This window comes from Myxine glutinosa, chromosome 2 (genome assembly GCF_964187855.1).
Source record: "Myxine glutinosa chromosome 2, kmMyxGlut1.1, whole genome shotgun sequence".
NCBI classification, from domain to species: Eukaryota; Metazoa; Chordata; class Myxini; order Myxiniformes; family Myxinidae; genus Myxine; species Myxine glutinosa.
Window position 1 is genome coordinate 49,697,021 of NC_136262.1, and position 23,789 is coordinate 49,720,809.

The 23,789-nt window shown below is 45.4% G+C and overlaps 1 protein-coding gene across 1 annotated transcript in view; it reads left to right on the forward strand.

Moving 5' to 3' along the window:
• Positions 1–15,921, forward strand: part of TXNDC12 (thioredoxin domain containing 12) — a 47,652-nt gene extending 31,731 nt beyond the window's left edge. Inside the window, exons 3-8 of the mRNA XM_068108231.2 lie at positions 7,474–7,526; positions 9,116–9,189; positions 9,377–9,446; positions 9,878–9,958; positions 14,078–14,116; positions 15,603–15,921. Of these exons, the coding sequence (XP_067964332.1) occupies positions 7,474–7,526; positions 9,116–9,189; positions 9,377–9,446; positions 9,878–9,958; positions 14,078–14,116; positions 15,603–15,646 (361 nt within the window). The 3' untranslated portion in view covers positions 15,647–15,921. The remainder of the gene's footprint in view (positions 1–7,473; positions 7,527–9,115; positions 9,190–9,376; positions 9,447–9,877; positions 9,959–14,077; positions 14,117–15,602) is intronic.
• Positions 15,922–23,789: the final 7,868 nt, after the last annotated feature.

Below are 23,789 nucleotides of genomic sequence, written 5' to 3' on the forward strand. Positions count from 1 at the left end.
GAGAAGACAAAGGGAAGAGAGAGATCCGGGCAGGATCAGTCCAAGAACGAGAAGGGCAAAATGCCGGCTTGCCAACGTTCATCACCAAAGTCCGGACTAAAGTGACAAAATGTCCGCCACTCCAAGTCTCTTATTTGGCGTGCTCTGACGTCATCCGGGCCTCTCTCCAATTCACGAATCCCCTTCCACCAGTCGTGCGACCGACCCACCAAACCCTCGATGTACATCCATCGTGCGGTGGGCGTGGCCTCAACCTGCCTTGTACAATGTTTGCCTGCCATGGCGCCGTTGTACGCGGCCACTTCCTGTCGGTCTTTTCGGTCAATCTTATTATGCCGGAGGGGGAATTAATTAATGTGGTGCACTAATGGAGCCTAGCTAATGTGTGTGATGTGCCATAAGGGACAAAGGGTAAATCGCAGGTTTCACACACGTGGAAATTAGCCTAATCCCGACAACTATTTAACACACGATCATCCTCGTATGATCACAGGTACACACTTGATCCGACAAACCGGGCTAACAGGACTTATTACGTCGAGATTGTTCTAACTCGATAGACGAAGCATGATACCTATGCAGATCTACCTGAATCTATACATTCCCCCTACTCCAAATTCATAACAATATATATTGTTGTGGTTTTGAGAACAAAGGCAACCCCCTTTTTAGTTAGTTGCACCACAACATGTAGCCTCGCTTTAGCCAGTTATTTCTTATTAAATGTTAAGTATAGTCTCCTTCCCAGTGTTAGTATGCGTTGAGACAGGTAAGTAAGGGTAGGTCTCATTGGGCCTGGAATGCCATGTGCTGGGCCTGGAACTAGTTGAGGAGGCCCGAGGGAGGAGCCGGAGGGAGTGGCTGGTAGGCGGCAAACAGCCAACGGGAGCTAAAGGGGAGTGGCCAACAATGGGAGCTAAAGGGGAGTGGCCAGCAACGGCGGCCAGGGGAGGCGCTTGGAACATTCTGGGGGGGGTGGGGGGGGGCTATAAAACCCGGGCCCGGATCCCCGAACTCTCTCTCAGGGCTAGGTCGAAGCACGATTCTCTCTGTGGCCAAGCTCCCAGCGCTCTCTCTAGCCCCGGACTCTGAACAAGAAGCTCTCTGCGCTCTGCCCAGATCTCTGCTCTCTGCTGCCCTGTTATAAACGCTCTCGCAGGACGATCTCTCCCGTGGCCATATACTCTTAACGATATCTCCTGCCTGGACGCCCTGCACGTGCGCTTCGCCTCACTGACGGCGGGACACGCTGTGCGGACTGGAGGCCGGCGTCCTTGCCGCGAACATCCTCGAGGGACATGCCCAATGAGCCGTCCGGGGCGAGCTGCAACAAGCGGCTGCGCTTTGAGCACGTCCTCTTCTCCCTTCCTTTCCCCGCGTGAGTCAAAGAGCCCTTGTCTGGGAAATTAAGTTAAGGACGGTTAAGTTTCTATCCTGTGTCTCTTTGCTCTGATCATTGTACAAAGTGTAATAAACCTGTGTTCTTTGCTTCCAACTTGGCCGTATACGTCTTTTCCACCATCGGCCTCGCATTGTACGAGATATAACCGCTCGATCGGGTTCCTAATAATTAACGGCACGAGTCACGTGACACGCAAACCGCTCGGGCGTATCAACCCAGCGTGACTCGTGTGAGGTTCAGCCCCCGTCCTCGCAGCGGCACGTGTATCGAAGGTACCAGGGTGTTTGACCGGAAACCCTTCCGCGTGCTCGCTGCGGGGTTGGCGGCTGGAATTGCTCCGCAATCCGCCCCCACGAGTCTAAAGTGGGTAGCGGCCTCGTGGACTCGAAGCTCGAGGGGGAGAAGGGTTTAACCCCCCTTAGTACGTTGACGGGCTCGAGATCCGCAACAAATTGGTGTCAGGAGTGGGATATTTGGACCTGGAGTGCGCTTCACGCACTCAAAATTACGGGTGGACAAAATTTAGGGTAAAATCAAATTTATTTCATTTCGGACAATGGCTGGCCAAGACGACCAAATGCCGGTGGGAGTAACAAATGAGGAAGAACTAATGGCCCAGGACCAGCAGGAAGAGTTGGTAGTAGGGGAAGCTGAAGAGGGAGCGGCAGTAGGGGAAGAAAATGGCGGCGCCTCGCACGTGGCGGCGAGAGCCGAGCCCGCGGTGCCGATGGATATGGGCCTATTTATGGCGCAAATCACGGCGTGCCTCGGTGAATTGAACAAAAAAATGGATACCCAGGGGGCCAAATCAAGAAGAGAAATGAAAAAGATGGGGGAGGAGATTGGGCGTAAGCTGAGCGAGGAGGTCGCGGTGGTACGCGACGGGGTGAAGCGGTGCGAGGAGCACATGGGGAGTGAGTTAAAGCGGAGCACAGCCAAAATAATGGGGGCTATGAGAGTAGCGACGCGGGGTGTGGAGAAACCGGCGATCGTCGAATTGGAAAAGGAAATTTTGGGGGCGCCGACGAAGGTCGAGTTGGAGGAAATTTTGGGGGCGCCGACGATTGTCGAGTTAGAAGAAGAAATAAGTGGGGTTGAAGAGACGGGGGAGACCGAGAATGAATCACGGGAGGAAGCCATGAAACATGTGCAAAGTTCGTGTTCGCACCTTGATGCCGTACATGCTAACCCAATAAAAAGTTTGCAGGTGCTGGCGGAGAAGCAGGGGAAGGAGAGCCCCGAGGTGAGTGGCGACAATGGTGGAAATGTGTTTGGCGCGAACGGGTGCTCGGCGAGCTTGGGGATCGGGCGAGACCCGGGCGTTCGCGAAGGGCCCATTGTGCGGTATGAGAGGGAGTGCGTACCGGAGTGTGTGGAGAGAGTGCGTACCAGAGTGCGTGGAGCGTGAGGGTGTTACAGAGTACGAGAGAGAGTGCGTACCGGAATGCGTGGAGAGGGAGTGCACACCGGAGTGTGAGCGGGAGAGCACACCGGAGTGTGTGTGGGAAGAGTGTGCACCAGAGTGTGCGATGACGGAGTGTGTGAGGGGCACGTGTGCGCCTGGGTGTGCGAGTGTGGAGTGGGTTGCGAGTTGTGAGGACGCGGCCCGGGCATCGACACCGACCGGGGTCGCGCTTAGCGGGACGAGTAGCGGACGCGAGCCCCTGGTGAGTTGTGTGCCGCGGGGACCGGAGGGGATCGGTGCTGCGTCGGTCTCACGAGGACCGGCGTGCACGGTTCGTGCCTCCGGCACCCGCACGGTATGGTTGGCGCTCTGTGGCGGCAAGGGCGGTCGGCCGGGTTCGAGGGGAGGTTTGCAGTTTCGGAGCCACGCACCTTATCGGGTGAGGTGCTCGGATCGTGGCCAGTTGGGTCATCGTGCGTGGGACCGCAAGGCCCCATGCAGGGATGGAGCCCGGCCCCTGGGCCCATCAATCCCTCCCCCCGCGGATCGTCGATGCCGGCCGGACACTTCATACAGGCGACCAACCACCCGCATGGAACGCTCGGCCCTTCGAGGCCGAGCCGTGACAAGGTACCTCCATAGATGGGGGCTCGTAGTTTAGAGGACTGTGGGGAGTAGTGTACCCTACGTGGGGGAATGGGTGTGTAACCATTCCTCCCACAGGGGCCCATGAGCATTAGTTTAGGGGGATGGCCGTGTTAGGCCCATGGAGGGGCCAGCAATGGTTGCCTCCATGGGGCACCGAAGCTAGCCGAGGGAGGGCTAGGATAATTGGAAGACCTTAGGGACAAGATTTAAGTCGGACACCTGAACTGTAGAGGGGACGTAGAGAGTTTAGATGGTTGTTAAAGAAAAGGGTGTGTATAGTGTAAAGGGACGACGAGGGAAGCACGAGTTTTAGGGGAAATTAGGTAGGTAGATGATGCTGTGTGTTTGAGGAATCGTGGGTGAGAATAAACGGAGTTGTGTAGTAGTGTGGATGGAATTGTGTTGAGTGGTGTGCAAAATAAATGGTGTGCAAGATAAATGGTGTGGAATAATTGGTGTGGAATGCATGGTGCGAAGGATTGAATGGGGGGGGGGGGGGGGAGTGGAACCCATTCGCGAAAGCCTGGGGGGTAGTGTAAAGCCAGGTAGAGGGAATAGGTAAATTGCATGGATATTGACACCTGTGGTGCGGGGGTAGTAGGAAGTAGTGTTTTGTAGGGTGCAGTAGACAGTGACATGGCTGGGCGTGTGGCTTAATTAGTGAGTGGTTATTGGGGTACTCCGTCACTGGTAGCTTGTCGGTCAGGTAAGGCCGCAGGTAGGCTCTGGGAGCCGGTTAGGTTGGAGAGTGAGTGGGGCCCGAGGATCCATGGAAAGGACCTGGGTTACCCAATGCCGAGGTGGGCATCGAGGGGGTAAGTGCCAGGGAGGGCCTTCCCCGGTTAGCGTAGTCATCAGGAGCAGGCAAGCTCGGGAGGTGGCTTCAGTGGCGGAGGTGCGCAGGTAGGTAGATTTGCTGGTGGAGCCACACGACCCAGCCCCGAAATTGTGCGAGGGCACAGTGCGAAAATCCGTGGGGTGAGACCCAAATTCAGGAGGGCACCACAGTGTGGGAAATGGGAATTCGGGTTCTTAGAACCACATAGTTTAAAGAGGCTGATTGGCAGGGTACGACCCCGGGTAGTTTAAAAGTGTAATGCTATTAGTGTAGTTAGGATGTGAGATCCCTTCGCACCATCCACAGCCATTCACCGAGGAGGACGAGCTTCACACCAGGGCTCTGTAAGCCGTTTGGAAATAAGACGCATCATGACGTGAGTGAGACATTGTTCTGTTCCACCCCTTCCTTCCTGGGAGGGATTTGGAGACAAATTTGGTATAGAGGGGGATATGGGAGACAAGACGTAGAGACGGATTGTAAATACAAGGGGGGCTCAGGTAGTGTAGCCAATGGTGGGGGGTACGGACGGTTAGGGACGAGCTTGCTCTGCTCGCTCTGCCGCGTCCCTCGCACCGCACCAGGTATGGTGGTGCCTGGTCACCTTGTTTTTCGCTTGCTACCGTGTGCCTTTCCTTTTGCTTGTTGCACCTTGTCTTCCCTCCCCGCCCCAGGACCACTTGGAGGCCGAACAGTGCAGCACCTTGCTACCAAGCCATTCTGCTGCACATATGGACCACAAGCCTTGTGGCCCCGCACCTCTGCTGTGCAGCATCTTGCTGCAATTCATCTTGCACCTTCGGATCACTCTCTGTTGAGTGGCACTGATGCCATGCAGTTGGACCACGTGAGGAGTGGCCCTGCTGGCAAATAAAAACAAAAGTGTGTGCAATTGTGTGCCAAGTATGAAGACGTGAAGACTTAGATGGCCCTGATGTCTCACATGGCCTGCATGCCGGTCAGGGCCAGCCGGTTTTGTTAGCCGCACACACAAGACAAGAAGATGCAAGCAGCAAGTGCTTTGATTTCCTTTCCTCCAATTCCTTTCCTCAAAGTGCAGGTCCTGGGTCGTAGTATTGTAAATAAAGGTTAGGTTCTGCGCATGTACATATAAGAATGTGCCCACCGGCTATGTGTTTAGTTTGAAAATTCCGAAAATACACGGATAGTTGTGGGTGCGAGTCTGATAGAATAGCTGCTCAACGCATTAGGAGGGACATATTTAGTGAAAAGAATGTTGCACACATGGGTTAGAATAAATGTTAGGGGGATTACACCTATGTGTCACATTAAAAGTAAAAGTAAAATTGAATGCCAGACTCTACCGGTCGTTCCGACTGGGGTCGACTCGGAGCGAGTCTGGTTGGAGAGGGGGGTCGTGTTGTGGTTTTGAGAATAAAGGCAACCCCCCTTTTTAGTTCGTTGCACCACAACATGTAGCCTCACTTTAGCCAGTTATTTCTTATTAAATGTTAAGTATAGTCTCCTTCCCAGTGTTAGTATGCGTTGAGACAGGTAAGTAAGGGTAGGCCTCATTGGGCCTGGAATGCCATGTGCTGGGCCTGGAACAAGTCGAGGAGGCCCGAGGGAGGAGCCGGAGGGAGTGGCTGGTAAGCGGCAAACAGGCAACGGGAGCTAAAGGGGAGTGGCCAACAACGGCAGCCAATGGGAGCTAAAGGGGAGTGGCCAGCAACGGCGGCCAGGGGAGGCGCCTGGAACATTCTGTGGGGGGGGGGGGGGGGGGTGGCTATAAAACCCGGGCCCGGATCCCCGAACTCTCTCTCTCTCAGGGCTAGGTCGAAGCACGACTCTCTCTGTGGCCAGGCTCCCTGCGCTCTCTCTAGCCCAGGACTCTGAACAAGAAGCTCTCTGCGCTCTGCCCAGTTCTCTGCTCTCTGCTGCCCTGTTATAAACGCTCTCGCAGGACGATCTCTCCCGTGGCCATATACTCTAACGATATCTCCTGCCTGGACACCCTGTACGTGCGCTTCGCCTCACCGACGGCGGGACACGCTGTGCGGACTCCCGTACGCGCACGACTGGAGGCCGACGTCCTTGTCGCGAACATCCTCGAGGGACATGTCCAACGAGCCGTCTGGGGCGAGCTGCAACAAGCGGCCGCGCTTTGAGCACATCCTCTTCCCCCTTCCTTTCCCCGCGTGAGTCAAAGGGCCCTTGTCTGGGATAATTAAGTTAAGGACGGTTAAGTTTCTATCCTGTGTCTCTTTGCTCTGATCATTGTACAAAGTGTAATAAACCTGTGTTCTTTGCTTCCAACTTTGCCGTATACATCTTTTCCACCATTGGCCTCGCATTGTACGAGATAAAACCGCTCGATCGGGTTCCTAATAATTAACGGCACGAGTCACGTGACACGCAAATTGCTCGGGCGTATCAACCCAGCGTGACTCGTGTGAGGTTCAGCCCCCGTCCTCGCAGCGGCACGTGTATCGAAGGTATTTGACCGGAAACCCTTCCGCGTGCTCGCTGCGGGGTTGGCGGCTGGAATTGCTCTGCAATCCGCCCCCACGAGTGTAAAGTGTGTAGCGGCCTCGTGGACTCGAAGCTCGAGGGGGAGAAAGGTTTCACCCCCCTTAGTACGTCGACGGGCTCGAGATCCGCAACAATATATATCAAATGAATCCATTTTGAGTTCTCCAACCGTTAATGAGCAAATAAACAACTGCTCGACGTTTCGATCAGCAACACAGATAAACGTGCATCCACTGACCTTTCTCAAGAGTCCATCAAAACAACTCTATACCCTCCCTTATATAAGGGAAAAATGGGGTGGGGACACTGAAACCACCAATCAATGCCATTCTGGAACAACTCGTGCCACATTCAAATTTAAACAGTAAATCAAAACCAAAACCGTTGAACCAACTGAAACCACACATTGGGATGTTACATCAAAACGACCGTTAAATCACACGTTGAATCAAACAAAACGTAGCCTAATTCAAATAAATCGATGAAAAAACAAAAAAAACACGATTATTTGCTTCAAGTGATGGTGGTAACTTAAACGGATATATCGCAAACCTAAAGTAAGAATATATACCCAAGTGACAGCTTGTGTGTTGTTGTATTCCGATGGATAGACGAGTTATCTGCATGTTTTACTTGGTCATCATTTTACTGATTTGGTTTTGCATGTTTGTCTGTTTCATTCTGCAGCAGCCTTCCTGTAATGCTAATTATCCACAAATCATGGTGCGGAGCCTGCAAGGGTGAGTCTTCATGCCTGCTTGAATATTCACATTCTTGGCCTTACTGTCTATCCGGGTTCTTCCCGACATCTTTGTTCTTTATTCCTTTCACATTTCTTTATACTTTTTCACATTTCTATTTATTAATTATAATTCTTAATTTTTTTTCTTTTATCTATTTTACTCTTTATTCCTCTCTTTCTTTATCTATCTGTTGAAGGAGAAGTGAATTATTGCAGAAAGTTTTCCGTAAGGCTCACTTGGCTGCACCTGGATGGATTTGAGGGTTGTGGAGTAGCGGCTGAAACCCGAATCCTATTCAGGTTTCTCCTGATGACTCCATCTTTGCTCTTTGCTTATTCTGGTTCCTTCTGATGACTCCAATGCAGTATTTGGTCTTCCATTTGATTTGGAAATGGGGGTATTGGAGGAGTAAATATTACTTTAAGCAGGTGCTCCCAACCAACGGGGGTCTTACAAGGCTTTTAGCGGGGGTCTATGGGAAAGAAGTAAAATTAGCTGCTTCATATGGGATTGCACAAATTTGAAAATATTGCGTAACCTCAAAAAAAGGTTGTGCAAAAAAAAAATTGGTAACTCGTTCAGTTTTGTGTAATTTTTGTGGAAAAAAAACAACAACAACAGAAAGGAGAGAATGGTGAATAAATTAATTCCTGTCCTTATTGCTCAAAACTGGGCAATTTTATACTTTTACTTAAAACTGAAAAAATATCATATTTTTTCATGACTTGGTCACACACAATACTGGTGAAAACAATATATGTATGAAAACTTTTACTGGATGAATGTTAATGAATGATTATTTTATGAATCATTCTCTCAATCATACTGACCTGAAACAAGCAATGGTCTTAAGAGATCCAATTGTCATGCACATGAAAGTTCAAAATAATACAGTGCACGCTCAGCTGATTTTTATGCGGTCAATACTCCTTCATTAGACTCCAGATATGAAGGTTGTGGCCAAGTTTCATTGAAATTGTACTTGTAGTTTCGGAGAAGAGAGCAAATACCTATTTTGGGGGTGCATGGCGCCTATTGCACATGGCGCCTATTGTTTAGTTGGCCAAACTCTCTCTATCTACAGCTCTGCCTCTCCCACCCCTCCCCCCTCCCTTCCCATGCCTCATCCCCCCTCCCTTCCCATGCCTCATCCCCCCAAGCCCTCTCCCTCCCACAGATCTCCCGACGTCCTGCTCTCAAATGTTGGACTTGTGTGCTTCCCTCTCTCTCCCCATCTTGTCTCCCGCTCCCTTTATCTTATGTTTTGTGTGTCCGTTGGTTTTTTTTTGTGATTAATGTTTGGACATTAAGCTAGAAGCTCTTACACGAGCCTCAATCTTGTATACAAAAAAAAAAATTCTCCCCACCCCTACCCCCGTTGTGACCTGCCTTGTAATGTTGTCACTTGATGTCTTTATTTTATTTGTTTAATTCAAGTTCACCACTACTAAAGAACATTAATGTGCCCAGCTTCTTGATCCGAGCAATGTTGTGGTCATGACATTATGAAAAAATGACATTTGTATTTTTTCCCCCACCATTTTCCTGCAAATGAAATGTAAACGTCGTATGTGTTATTTTTTCAGCACTGAAGCCACTGTTTGCTGCTTCCAAGGAGATTTCGGAGCTGAGTCACAATTTTATCATGGTCAATGTGGAGGTATGGCATGTGTTCATTGTACTTAAATGTGCTGTATGCAGTTCCAGAAACCTATTTTTGCCTCGGATGGCTTTGGTTTTTGCCCAACTGTGTACTATATCAGAGTTCACCAGCTGGGGATGAGGAATAATTTGTGCTTCAAGTAACAGTTGACTTTTAGAGCTTCTTTTTATATGTCCATTTCCAGGATGATGAGGAGCCTGGAGGTGAAGAGTTCCGCCCAGACGGCAGCTACATACCTCGAATCCTGTTTCTCGGTACGAGTGCCATGCTTCTGTACGCATTTCGCCCCTTGCCGTGTTTTTTTCCTGTCCCATGTTTTGATACATATTTCTTCCCATCGTGTGTTTTAGTAATGACCCGGATGGGCCACATATACAGGATGTGGTTTCTGCCATTCACGATGTCCATCATGCTACCTGAATAATGCAATCGATTAATTTGTTCCTTTGACTACTTGCTTCCTGACCTTATAGCAGGGCTTCACACCTTCATCTGCTCATGATTTGCGAGTGCCATAGTTTGTCATGCCCACAAAAATCAAATCAATGGGCACTCATTGTTTTTCTGTCATTGAGACAAGCTTGCCGGGAAAGCATCGCTTACTTCCATTACCTTACTTCCCTCCTTTCCTTAAATATATATATATCTAACTTACACTTTGTCTTTTACTTACCAATCGTGCTAGATATGCACGGAAAGGTGCATCCAGAGGTGGCGAACCAGGCCCGAACACGGTACCAGTATTATTACAGCGATGCCGAGCAGGGTAAGTAAAGCAAAATGAGAAATTTTGTTGCGTTATTTTATTTGCCTCTTGGAATTAACAAATTTGACAAGTAAAGTAGCTTTGTATATAATTATCTAGTACGAACCTTTGCGGATTGCAAAACATTATGTATCTATTCATTGAAGGATTCAATGATTATTCATCAATTAATAAAAAAACAAGAGAGAGAATTGCTTTGCAATGCATGTCCCCTCGGATAGGCCCAATGAATGTTCTTGTTCCAAGCAAAATGGGCATAACTCTGTGAAAAATTGGTGAAACGCCCCAAAACTCAAACCTGTTCTATAACTTATCATAATAAAGCTGCGTACCAAGTTTCAGTTTAATGTGTTAAAGGGTTTTGGAGAAAGTCTGGAAAACCACAGGTGGGACAGACAGACGGAGAGCAAACCTTTAGTCCCCTCCAGGTAGGGGACGAATAATTTTTGTATAAAACTGTTTTGCTGAAATATTTTAAACAATGTGGACAGAGTAAGTGGACATTATGACATAATTGTTGAATTATTTCATCATTTATTTTCAACAAACAAAATGGTTCTACAATTAGCCAAGAGATTTTTGAACCCCAAGTTGATAATAAATGCCCTCAGAAGATTTTTGAATCCAGAGTGATGTCCGCAGAGGTTTGCCCAAGTCCTTCATTTAATGCTAAAGTTGATAAATCAAAAGAATTTTTTTAAAAATAGGACAATGGGAGCTGAAGCTCACATGGGTTAGGAGCAACAGTCACTCAACTCCCCAAACCACCTTAGACCCTGATTTTTTTTTTTATGCCGTGAACAAACTTTGGTACGTCACGGGTGATGAAGGTTGTGGTCAAGTTTCATTGAAATCGTGTGTGTAGTTTCAGAGAAGAGAGCAAATACCCATTTTTGGGGGTCAAACCAACCCTATCCCCCGTAGACCTCCTTAATGAGAGGAGATTTTGATGCGGTAAAGACACCTTCATTAGGCTTCAGAAATGAAGCATGTGGCCAAGTTTCATCAAATTGTTTGTTTGGTTGAAGCGATAATGACTGAAGTGTTTACAGACTCACTCACTCACTGACCTACGGATGCTGCTCGATCATATAAGCCCACCGGACTAAAGTCCAGGTGAGCTAAAATATTCAAACGAGCACCAAAAATAGTGTTAGACAGCCATCTGGGACCATCAATTGGTTTACCTGTATATAAAATGCTTGTTGCTCACTTCTAAGAAGCCTACTGTATTTCCAGTTTGAAAGGCTGTTGCTTCAATGATCTTCGTTTCTTTACGGCCACATTTATTCTCATGTTCTTGTTGGGATGGCCAGGGAAGGTTTTTGGCTCAAGTCTTTTACGAACTGACTGGGCAGGTCTGATGCTTGACTAAGTTGTTAGGGCAGGAATTTGAAATTCCCCATTGTGATGGCGATAGCTGTCTTACTCTTCACAATGGTGGACATTAAAGATGCCACGATGTTCAACTAATGCCGGCAGATGGGACGCCAGTTTAATGTCCATCCGAGGGATGGCACACATATTCAGGTATCAATCTGCCCTTGAAACACCAGGATGACAGTTTATAGCTGGCCCAAGGTTCAAAACCAGGCTAAACAGCTTGAAGGTGAGTGTGTATACCTCCAGGCCATCCTGCCAAGCCCTATGTTTCGATGATAATAAATAAATAAATAAATATGAGTTCCCTTCCAAGGAACGTCAACGCAGGAGGCCATTCGGCCCATGCTCTATTATTGCTAACTTGCCATATGGGTTGCCTGTCGGTGCTCTACCCCTTTACATGTTGAGAGGAAGCAGCACGTACCATTTTAAAAGTGTGGTATGACTGCAGGGGTTTTTTTTTCATTTTTCATTTTTCACCGAATTTTCGGTATTGTGTAGCTAACTAACCTCAGAACTGATTATGCATTATTTTCTATCTCATTTCAAGGTCAGTAACCATCGTTTTGACATTTCCGGGCCTGGCCTGTCCGGGCCTGTTTCGGTTATAGTCCGTCCTTTGTCATTGAATACCGCTCGCTCGTGAACCATCGTCGTCTCCTGACTTGTTGTTATTATTTTGGCATATCTTGGACTAATGCAAGTATCTCCTTCGTATAACTTTTTGAACACCGCATGTAAAGTTAGTAATGTTAATTTGTCTTGTGGCATTATACTTTGGTTGTGTTCGACTCCTCCTTTGGAGTCCTTTTGATTGTGCAAGATTTTTATTTTACATTTTATTTTTTTAAAGATTTTTTCCCCTACTTTGTTTGTGTAAGACTCGTATACAGTCGTGGCCAAAAATATTGGCACCCTTGCACTTTTTTCAAATAATGCACGATTTCTTCCACAAAATTGTTGAAATTAAGACATATTTTGGTATCCACATATGTATTTCTTTAGTTTGCAGTGGAACAAAACAAAAAAAAGCTGAAATAATTACTAAATCTTAGCTTATGCTACACAGAAATCCTAAAATGGTTCGGACAATATTATTGCCACCTTTTGGAAGTTATTATAAATAATTAGATTTCAAGCAGGTGATTCTCCTTTACTTTGGAATTGAACTCACCTGTGGTGAATTGCAGGTGCCTGCAATATAAAAGTCACTTATTCAACCAGTTTGAATAGAGAAAATGAATCATTAGTGCTGTTTTGTGTCAGTGTGTATCGCAATCTTGTGTCTGACCTCCTCAGACAATTATCTGGTTTTCTTTCTTTTCTCCATGCTCATTGGAGATGGAGAAAGCATGGATAAAAGAAAGAAAACCAGATAATTGTCTGAGGAGGTCAGACACAAGATTGTAGCCAAGCATGGACAATCAAGTCTACAAGTCCATCTACAGAGACCTTGATGTTCCTGTGTCCACTGCACTGCACGCAATGTTATCAGGGTGTTTAAGGCCCATGGTACTGTAGCCAACCTCCCGAGATGTGGCCGCAAGAGAAAACTTGATTGAATAAAGCAGCGTAGGATTGTTTGAATGGGGGATAAAGCACGTCGATCAACTGCCAAACAGATTCAAGCTGACCTTTAGACACAAGGTATGACAGTTTCAACTTGCACCATCCGTTGCCAACTCAATGAAAGGGGTTTCTATGGTAGGAGACCCAGGAGGACCCCACTGCTGAGAAAGCCTGACTGGAGTTTGCCAAAAAATACCTGAACAAGCCAAAATCCTTCTGGTAGAATGTCTTGTGGACAGATGAGAGCAAATTAGAGCTTTTTGGTAAAGCACATCATCTCTATGTTTACAGATAACAAAATGAAGCCTTCAAAGAAAAGAACACCTTCCCTACAGTTAAACATGGAGGAGGTTCAGTGATATTTTGGGGTTGCTGTGCTGCCTCTGGCAATGGGTGCCTTGAATGTGTGTACGGCATCATGAAATCAGGAGATTACCAAGGCATTCTGGAGCGCAATGTTCAACCCAGTGTCAGAAAGCTGGGTCTCTGTCGAAGGTTATGGGTCTTGCAGCAGGATAGTGACTCCAAACGCACTTCAAAAAGCACCCAGGGGTGGTTCAAGACAAAACGCTGGACTGTTCTGAAGTGGCCAGCAATGAGTCCAGATCTAAATCCCATTGAACACCTGTGGGTAGATCTGAAAACAGCAGTTGGGAGAAGACACCCTTCAAATCTGGGCTAACTGGAGCAGTGTGCACAAGAAGAGTGGGTCAAACTGCCAGTAGAGAGGTGTAGAAAGCTCATTCATGGCTATAGGAAGCACTTGACTGCCGTTATTTAGTTCAAAGTCTGTGCTGCCAAATATTAAGTCGAGGGTGTCAATAATTTTGTCATTGCCAATTCTTTTTATTTTCTGATTTGAAAGGATATATCAAGTTCTGAATCAAAAACAAAGGTTCTATAATATTAAGAGTGAAATAAAGAATTGTGGAGACCAAATACTTTTGTCAAGTTCAACTTATTTTTAGAGAAAATTGTGAGTTATTTGAATAAAGTGCAAGGGTGCCAATATTTTTGGCCATGACTGTACAAGATTGTTGGGATATTATATGCAGGACAAAGACCTTAAGTCTATTTTCTTCTTTTGCATTGACTCGTCTATCTTGCTGTGGTGCCAGCTCATTGTAATATTCCTCTTTCCCACTCCACTACCCCTGTTTACCACAGTGGTAACATCCATGATGGAAGCCCAAGAGAAGCTGACAGGTGATATTGGAAGTCGCAAGTCAGATGAACTTTAACCTGGAATAGCCGTGGCCTGGCTTCGCGTTGTCGATTTTAAAAATTGCAATAGAGTTGGAAAAAAGAAAAGAAAAGAAAGTTCAAAATATTGAATTTTTCATGTAGCTGTGATCTGCTCAAGCCAAATTTGCATGGAATTTTGGACCGTAAGACACTGATTTGTTTGGAATTATCGCCTTAATTCAAAGCTCTGCTCGGTATTTCAATTGTTAGTTTTGTGAGATTTGTTTTTATTCTTTCCGATGAAGGTTATTCCCAAAATTTTGTTATTTTAAATCGATATTACAATATCCACAGAAGCAAATGGACATTGGGCCTAACTTTGTCATAATTAATGCCACTGGCAAAGAACCTGTTCTTTCAGATGGAATAATTCCCCCAGAATTACGGACAGGCGGGTTAAGGTAGTACGACTTGTAATACCCCCTTCCACCGAGACCTATATCCTCCATACAGTATTTGCATGGAGAGAATTGGGCTCCTGATCCCCTAGGACCATGAAATTGTATTATTGCCTAAAACCTGGCCATGCACGACATGAGTACAACCACTAATTTTAACTCATTCCATCCAGCGCTTCAGGAGTGCGTATAAGTTGTGTCATCCTGAAACAGAACTGACTGGAAGTACTTGAAATCTACTTTCAATGATGCCAGGAACCTAGCAAAGGATCTTATGGTGATGTCGTAGTTCATTCCATCTTTGCTGGTGATTGACCTTGTGCACCATGCTCTCTGAAGAGCAGCGGTTTTAACGAAGCAGTGCCTTGGCTCGGGGTTACAATCCCAAACGGATTTCCACTCCGAAGCAGGGTGCTCGACCGCTGATGATTGGTTGTTCTGAATCAGCCTGTGGAATCGCAAAATGAGCAATCTCCATTTTATGACATCGGATGACAAATGTAACTTGTGATTTGTAGAAGTCGCATCCTGAAGTTGAAACTGTTTCTGGCTGAAGAGGTGTTAATATTTTTAATGTAATTCTTTGCTCTTTGTTGCATGCCACCCAATGAAATGTCACCTTTTCAGATGATGTTTAAATCACATGATGTAAAGTCTTCCTTTATCAAACCATATATTGCCTACAGTCTTTTCTTTTCATGTCGGTGCAATTTGATATTCCACTTTATTCTGAAGGACTTTCATTTTTTGAGAAGCTTTATTGCTGTAATTGAAGCAATCTGCTTTTATAAACGAGGGTCGGAATGATGATCGGAAACTTTAAACAGACCACCAGGATAGGCATGTTGATGAACGAATTGCGGTCTCTCTATAAGGTGCTAATGGGAATGTACTCAACTCGTGTTTTACATTATTTAATTATTTTAAAATTCCCTCCCACGCTATATGTTGTAGTTTCTTATTTTGGATTCCACGTCCAAGGTAAATGGATAACCTTGACTTTGCTGTTACCTGTGTGTTTTGTGTGCATGCTTTGATGGTGATAACAGCAAGTTCGAAATTGTTGGAGAGAAGGAACCCACCTGTATTTTAGCACCATTGCCCTCACATTGGCAAAGTTGGCTGGGCAGGCGGCGGAGAGCATGCGATAAGCAATTTGTTTTCATTTCATTTGGGTTTTCATTTCATTTCGTACAAAATGGAAAGTCGTTTTCCCAACTACAAATGAAGTCGTATACATTTGAGTCGTTGGATAGGCCATGGGGAGATGTAAATGTCGTTAAACACGTGATGAAAAGATGCAAGTTAATGTGTCCGTGTAAGAATTTTTCATATAAATTTACAAAATAAATATACCGTACTGTATAATATTCTGTGCTGTTTTGTTTGCTTGTCCATTGTTTTTTCACTTGTACCTTTACGAGCACCTTTTGTATGTTGTCGGTTGCTCTTCGTATCCTAAGAAGACCGTTCACAAAGTGTGGACGATCCACCAGCAATTTGTTTATGGTGCAGAGCATGCCACCCATACCACAACCAAACTGTAAGATAGTAAGCAGTGCAACCTGGTGTCGAGGAACTTCCAAGACTATCTGCTACCTTGAGTTCAGGATATTGGTGATGGCTCGTCGACTCTTCATGAAGGACGCCGTGCAATCTTTAACGTCCACCATCTCTGTGCTCATGGACGGGTCGCCAGCTTAACGTCCATGCGAGGCAGGGCACACACTGATTAATCACCCTGCCTGTGAAACACCAGGACGACAGTTTATAGCTGGATCGGGATTCAAATCCAGGCTAGACAACTCAGAGGTGAGTGTGCGTATCCCTAGGCCAGTGGGTCTATAAATGAGTAGTGCCTTAAATGGTATATCCATTTTAGATATCCCCAAATACGAAAAAGACGAAGCTGCTGTGAATACATATATCAAGTTTTGATACTGAAATGGCACCTTGCTTAATTTCTTATGTTAATTTTCAACGTAATAGCTGATGTCCACTTATTAAAAATACTGGTTATTCTGAAAACATCATGGTTCAGCAACGTCATAATTTCACGCCTCGCCTGGTGTCCTTTCTGACATCAGGTACAGAGGGTGTAGCTTCTTCTAAATTTGAATGTTTGTCGAATTGGCGGTGAGCAACACATGGAGTCGGAGGCAAACACTGCCATGCAGGTTACGCTTCAGAAAAAGTTTTAAAAGTCTGCCTGAGATAAGGCCGAGTGTCTAAACGCTGGGTTTTCCTTCAAATCTCATGAACCCAACCCATCCCGTTCTGTCCCCATATTACCCCCTTGTACCCAATGGACTCACACGAGAAGGTAAAGAGAGTTCTGTCCGTCCTTGACCCTGCTTCACCAACAGGTCCAGATAACATCAGCACCCATGTTCTCAAATCCCTGCTCTTGCCGATTGCTTCTCAAATGATAAATCAGTCATTGAATCCATCATTGATGCTGATGTCAAGTCTTTCCTATTTTCAAACAGCTTGATCTCTTACCATCAGTTTGGATTCTGTCCTGGTTAATACTCAACTCCACACATTCCGCTCAACTCCGCTCTCAACAATGGTTGGATGCCTATAAATATCAATCAAGAGGTCAAGACCGTTTCCTTGGCATATCTATGGCATTTGACACAAACTGGCTTCCTGCTTGCGTTGCCAATCTCTGTCTGTGGCATTCAAGGCCATATTCTTTTCTGACTTTCTTCATTTGCACAGTCAATGCATTGTTAATGTTATCCCGCACATGCGAAGCAAAAAAACAGGAATCGGGAATATCGGAAAACGAACGTGTAGTTTAGCAGTACTTTGGCTCTGAATTCGTCCCGCTCGCACATGCGCAGAGAGGAGCGAGATCTTTTTTACTCTATCTGCCTGCCTGGCAGGAAAATTGAATATCATTCCAAACAGGAAACTTATCAGGATCTGGATCAGAGAATTTTTACAAGTGATTTTTCACCATTGAATGATGGGGCCCAAAACGATATAGCGCAGGATATTTCAAAACATTATGGATGGTTTATAGTCAGGTTCACTATGTTAACAAATATAATTTCGTTCAAAATTTTGGTATATTAGCAAAACTATACATTTTTGGAATATTCAGAGCATGAGGAATCCAAAAATTAATGTTTACATTTGCGTAGACACCTTTGCGAAAATGACACTCAGGACAGTGATGAAGATAGTCAGGTTCACTATGTTAACAAATATAATTTCTTTCAAAAATTTGGGATTAGCAAACCTGTACATTTTTGGAATCTTCAGAGCATGGAGAATCTGAAAATCAATGTTGGCATTTGCACAGACACCTGAATGGCCGCCATTTTGGATTTTGAAAATGGCCGCCATAAAATACATATTTTGCGCGATCTCGGCTTCTAGTCAACCTAGAGACTTAATTAAATATGCTAATCCTATGTTTTCTGGGTCAAGGAATCCAATAAAGGCCTCAAAATAGTGCTCAGGATTATAGAAAAGCAACAAACAAAGGTAGTTGAAAACCATTGTCTTTATATTTGTGATATAACTGTATTACATAATACATGATATTGCAAGTCCTTTGAAGTTATAGGAAGTTATAGGTAGTATCAGATTGAACTATAAGTCCTATACACAGGATCTACGAGGTCTATACCGTTCAGGAATATGCTTTTACAGATCTTCATCGCTGTCCTGAGGGTCATTTTCGCAAAGGTGTCTACGCAAATGTAAACATTAATTTTTGGATTCCTCATGCTCTGAATATTCCAAAAATGTATAGTTTTGCTAATCTACCAAAATTTTGAACGAAAAAACATAGTGAACCTGACTATTATGACAAAACTAGGTGGATGAGTTGGGTAGCGAAAATAACAAGACTATTCGATTTTGGTTCAGGTCCAGATTCAAATCTAGCCTATGAGTGGAATATAAAACGTAAACCCTTCACCCTTGCGGAGGTATGTGCTCCACCGAGTGCCGTTTGATCTAGTCGCCTCCGCACTGAAGGTGAATGGAGGTTGTTTTCACCCCTGTCTGTTTGTTACTTAGCAAAAAAACATTTTTTTGACAAGTATGTTGATCACTCCGGTGTGTGTGTGTGTGTACCCCGGTTTAGAATAGGTACACCGTATCCCTGCGAGGTAAGAGGCGACCAAGGGTTGGCGTCAGGAAGGGCATCCGGCCATAAAAACATTGCCTCAAACAGGGAACTATGATTGTCATGGGGCCCGCAAGGCCAACCCCCGCTCTAGCGGGGAAAATGGCCTTAAAACGATCATTCATTCATTCATTCATTCATTATGTTGATCACTCCGATTTGTGTTTGTTTGTCTGTCCGCTCACTTATACTTGCCTACAGGTCACAATTTTAAACCGATCTTCACGAAACTTCACCAAATGGTAGGATTGGTGGTCCGACAGAATCATATTTATTTTTGAGGTCAATAGGTCAACATAGGCCAAAGGTCAACCACTTTTCCCAGATTTCTAAAATCCTCAATTTACATCCGATTGACTTGAAATTTTAATAGGATTTACATATCAGCAAACTGAGTCTGTTTTGCCAAGTGTCGCTCTGAGTGATTTTTCATCTGTATGTTCGTGAACAGGAAATTTCAAAAAGTTGTGGACGTATCAGAAGAAATTTGGTGAAGTGGTTGGGTATGTGACAAGGAAGAATCTATTCGATTTTGGTGAAGATTTGAATCCAGATCCGGATTGGATAATTTATTTCACTGATTCTTCACCATCGAGTAATAGAGCTAAAACCGATTATATAGCATGATGTTTCAAAAGTTGTGGACGGATTCTAAGGAAACTTGCTTGTTGGATAAGTTGGGTGTGTGACAAGGACAAATCGATTCGATTTTGGTGAAGATTCGAATCCGGATCCAGATACGATAATTTTAAGTGATTCTACACCGTTGAGAGATGGAGCCATAAATGATATAGTGCAGGATATCTGAGAAAGTTATGGACGGATTATGACAAAACTAGGTGGAGGAGTTTGTCACACTTCCTGACCGCACAATCACGAAGCTTTACATCAGCTTTTGTTTGATACGGTCTGGCACCCAGCTCTGCTCACCAAACTCTCCTCCTATGGTATCCATGGAAATCTCCATGCATGGCTTGCGGACTTCCTCTCTGGTCGTAGTCAACGTGTGGCCCTGAATGGATTTCTCTCATCTCCCCTTCCTGTTCAGGCTGGAGTTCCCCAAGGAAGTGTGCTGGGCCCTGTGCTTTTTCTGGTCTTTATCAATGATCTCTCTGACTCTCTGGAAAATCCTCTCTATCTCTTTGCTGATGACTCCACTCTCTGCCGCTCCATTCCTCTTCCCTCAGATCGGCAGTCTGCAGCCTCCTCACTCTCTGAAGACCTGGACAAAATCACAGACTGGTCAAACAAGTGGAACATGTCTTTCAATCCTGCCAAATCTCACTCTCTTACTATGTCTCTCCGAAAAGATCGACTGGACAACCCTCCCATCTACTTTCTCAACAATCCTCTCCAAGAAGTTCTGTCACTCAAGCTTTTGGGTCTCACTATCTGCCATGATCTTTCTTGGGAAAACCACATTTCCAAGCTGGCCTCCAAAGCCAGTCGCCGACTGGGCATCCTCCGTCGTGCGAAGTCCTTCCTCGGCACACCTGAGCTCCTCACCACTTACAAGGCTTTCATCCGCAGCTCAATGGAATACTGTTCTCCCCTATGGGCTGGTGCTCCTGCCTCACACCTGGCTCGGCTTCACGCTGTTGAATCCAAAGCTTTCAAAATCATTGGAATCTCCCGCGATGAAGCTATCTCTGAGGGCCTTTCACTCACTCACCGCAGGCAGGTAGGTGGTCTTTCTGTCTTCTACCGACTCCTCTCCGGCCTTGCTCCCCCAGCTCTCTCTGTGCTCTGTCCCCCAAATATTCCTACAGGTCGCACAAGATCTGCCAGCAACCCTCTGATGGTTAAACTGCCGAAATCTCGGCTCTCTGCTCACCTTCGCTCTTTCATTCCTCTTTTCTCCCGCCTGTGGAACAAACTCCCACACTCCCTTCAATCCCTCTCCTCCCTCCAGGTCTTTAAAACAGCTGTTCACCACCATCTCTTATCTTCCCCCATCCATAACCTTGATCTTTTCTACCCCCACTAATTCACCCCAGATCCACCTTGTTTGAAATTCCAACTTATTTCCTGGAAATCCTGGCAGTGTCCTTATGTTTATACCTCTCCCACCCCCCCCCCTTCACATGCCTCCCCCCCTTCACATGCCTCCCCCCCTTCACATGCCTCCCCCCCAAAGCCCTCTCCCTCCCACAGATCTCTCGATGTCTCCATGTCTCTCGGTCCCTGCTCTCAAATGTTGTGTTTGTGTCCTTCCCCCTCTCTCCCCATCTTGTCTACCGCTCCCGATGTTATTTGTTTTATGTGTCTGTTTGTCTTTCTGTGTGATTAATGTTCGCTCTTTCACGAGCCTCGATCTTGTATTAAAAAAAAAAAAAAAAAAAAAAAAAAAAAAAAAAAAAAAAAAAAAAAAAAAAAAAAAAAAAAAAAAAAAAAAAAAAAAAAAAAAAAAAAAAAAAAAAAAAAACTCTCAGATCAAAGGCTTTGGTCAATTTTTTGTCCCCCGTCGCACCGCGGAGCGAAAGGGGGACTATGGTTTTCCCCTCCGTCCGTGTGTCCGTCCGTCCATGCGTTCACGCGGGTGTGCGTGCGTAAGCGAAGGACCGCATTCGAATTTGGTGTGCGGGTGCAACCCACGTCAAAATCCAAGATGGCCACCGCCATGTATGTCTGAATCTTGTGAGCGGAATATCTTGAAAAATAAGCGAAGTATCGACTTCTAATCTGGTGTGTGGGTGTATCGAGACATAAGGAAGAACCCTATTGAAAATTGGGTCGCCACGTCAAAATCCAAGATGGCCGACGCCATGTATGTCTGAACCTTGTGAGCTGAATATCTTGAAAAATAAGCGAAGTACCAACTTCTAATCTGGTGTGTGGGTGTATCTACGCATAAGGGAGAAACCTATTGAAAATTGGGTCGCCACGTCAAAATCCAAGATGGCCGCCACCATATATATGTCTGAAACTTGAGCTGAATATCTTGAAAAATAAGCGAAGTACCAACTTCTAATCTGGTGTGTCGGTGTATCTAGGCACAAGGAAGAACGCTATTGAAAATTGGGTCGCCACGTCAAAATACAAGATGGCCACAGCCATCTTTGTCTGAACCTTGTGAGATGAATATCTTGAAAAATAAGCGAAGTACCAACTTCTGATCTGGCGTGTGGGTGTATCTAGGCATAAGGAAGAATCCTATTGAAAATTGGGTCGCCACGGCAAAATCCAGGATGGCCGCCGCCATGTATGTCTGAACCTTGTGAGCGGAATATCTTGAAAAATAAGCGAAGTACCAACTTCTAATCTGGTGTGTGGGTGTAGCTAGGCATAAGGAAGAACCCTATTGAAAATTGGGTCGCCACGTCAAAATCCAAGATGGCCACCACCATATATATTTCTGAACCTTGTGAGCGAAATATCTTGAAAAATAAGCGAAGTACCAACTTCTAATCTGGTGTGTGGGTGTATCTAGGCATAAGGAAGAACCCTATTGAAAATTGGGTCGCCACGTCAAAATCCAAGATGGCCACCACCATATATATTTCTGAACCTTGTGAGCGAAATATCTTGAAAAATAAGCGAAGTACCAACTTCTAATCTGGTGTGTGGGTGTATCTAGGCATAAGGAAGAAGGCTATTGAAAATTGGGTCGTCACGTCAAAATCCAAGATGGCCACCGCCATGTATGTCTGAACCTTGTGAGCTGAATATCTTGAAAAATAAGCGAAATACCAACTTCTAATCTGGTGTGTGGGTGTATCTCGGCATAAGGAAGAAGGCTATTGAAAATTGGGTCGCCACGTCAAAATCCAGGATAGCCGCCGCCATGTATGTCTGAACCTTGTGAGCGGAATATCTTGAAAAATAAGCGAAGTACCAACTTCTAATCTGGTGTGTGGGTGTATCTCGGCATAAGGAAGAAGGCTATTGAAAATTGGGTCGCCACTTCAAAATCCAAGATGGCCGCCACCATATATATGTCTGAACCCTGTGAACGAAATATCTTGAAAAATAAGCGAACAACTAACTTTTAATCTGGTCTGTGGGTGTATTTAGGCATAAGGAAGAACCCTATTGAAAATTGGGTTGCCACGTCAAAATCCAAGATGGCCGCCTCCATGTATGTCTGAACCTTGTGACCGAAATATCTTGAAAAATAAACGAAGTACCAACTTCTAATCTGGTGTGTGGGTGTATCTAGGCATAAGGAAGAAGGCTGTTGAAAATTGGGTCGCCACGTCAAAATCCAAGATGGCCGCCTCCATGTATGTCTGAACCTTGTGAGCGAAATATCATATCATAGCATGTTTTCTGCGTCTTCCACTTTGTCAACTCACATCACTTCCCCGACGGGGGACCTAGGCGTAATGCTTGCCACGTGTGGATGTTCCCTTCTGACGCTTCACTTTTATAATAATAATAATAATAATACATTTATTTTATATAGCGCTTTTCAAGAAGCCCAAAGACGCTTGAGCCCAATTTTCGACCAATTTCGACCAAATTGGCGACCCAATTTTCAACTTTACCACAGAATATACCGTCTTGTTGGTAGATGAGTGATTCTGAAACCAATCTCCTGGTTTTCCTCTTGCAAGTAGAGCAGCTCGTTCCAGCATCAGTACTGGGGTTTGATTCTTCTTTATGTTTTAGTGCTTCAAAATCTCGCTCCATAGTGAATACACTCCTGCATTTCCTGTGGTAGAAGATTTTGGGAATCTATTCGCCTGTCAATGACGCATCAATATCCAGGATCTGTGCATGGTGCCTTATCCTTGCGGTCTACAGCAATGTGTTCCATGATTCAAATGTTTGAGGGTTAATAAGGTGATCAACTGATCCAATGTCCAGTGATAGTTCATGAAAAATAGACTTCCCTGCATGACTTTCCAGGCTTTTGATTCCTTGGATCCTGCATGGTAATGGTACTCTCTGTCTACAGGGAGTACTACTTCACAGCTGCCACCACTATGACCATCTCACCTGCAAAGATAAATACAACTAGACGAGTACAATTAGAAATACAATTGGATAAACTAGCAACGGTACCCGCCCTACGGGCAGGTCTTCAATTGGGAGGCCCAAATGAAAAGGCAAAATATCAGAAATTGAAGGCTTATTTATTTTAAAC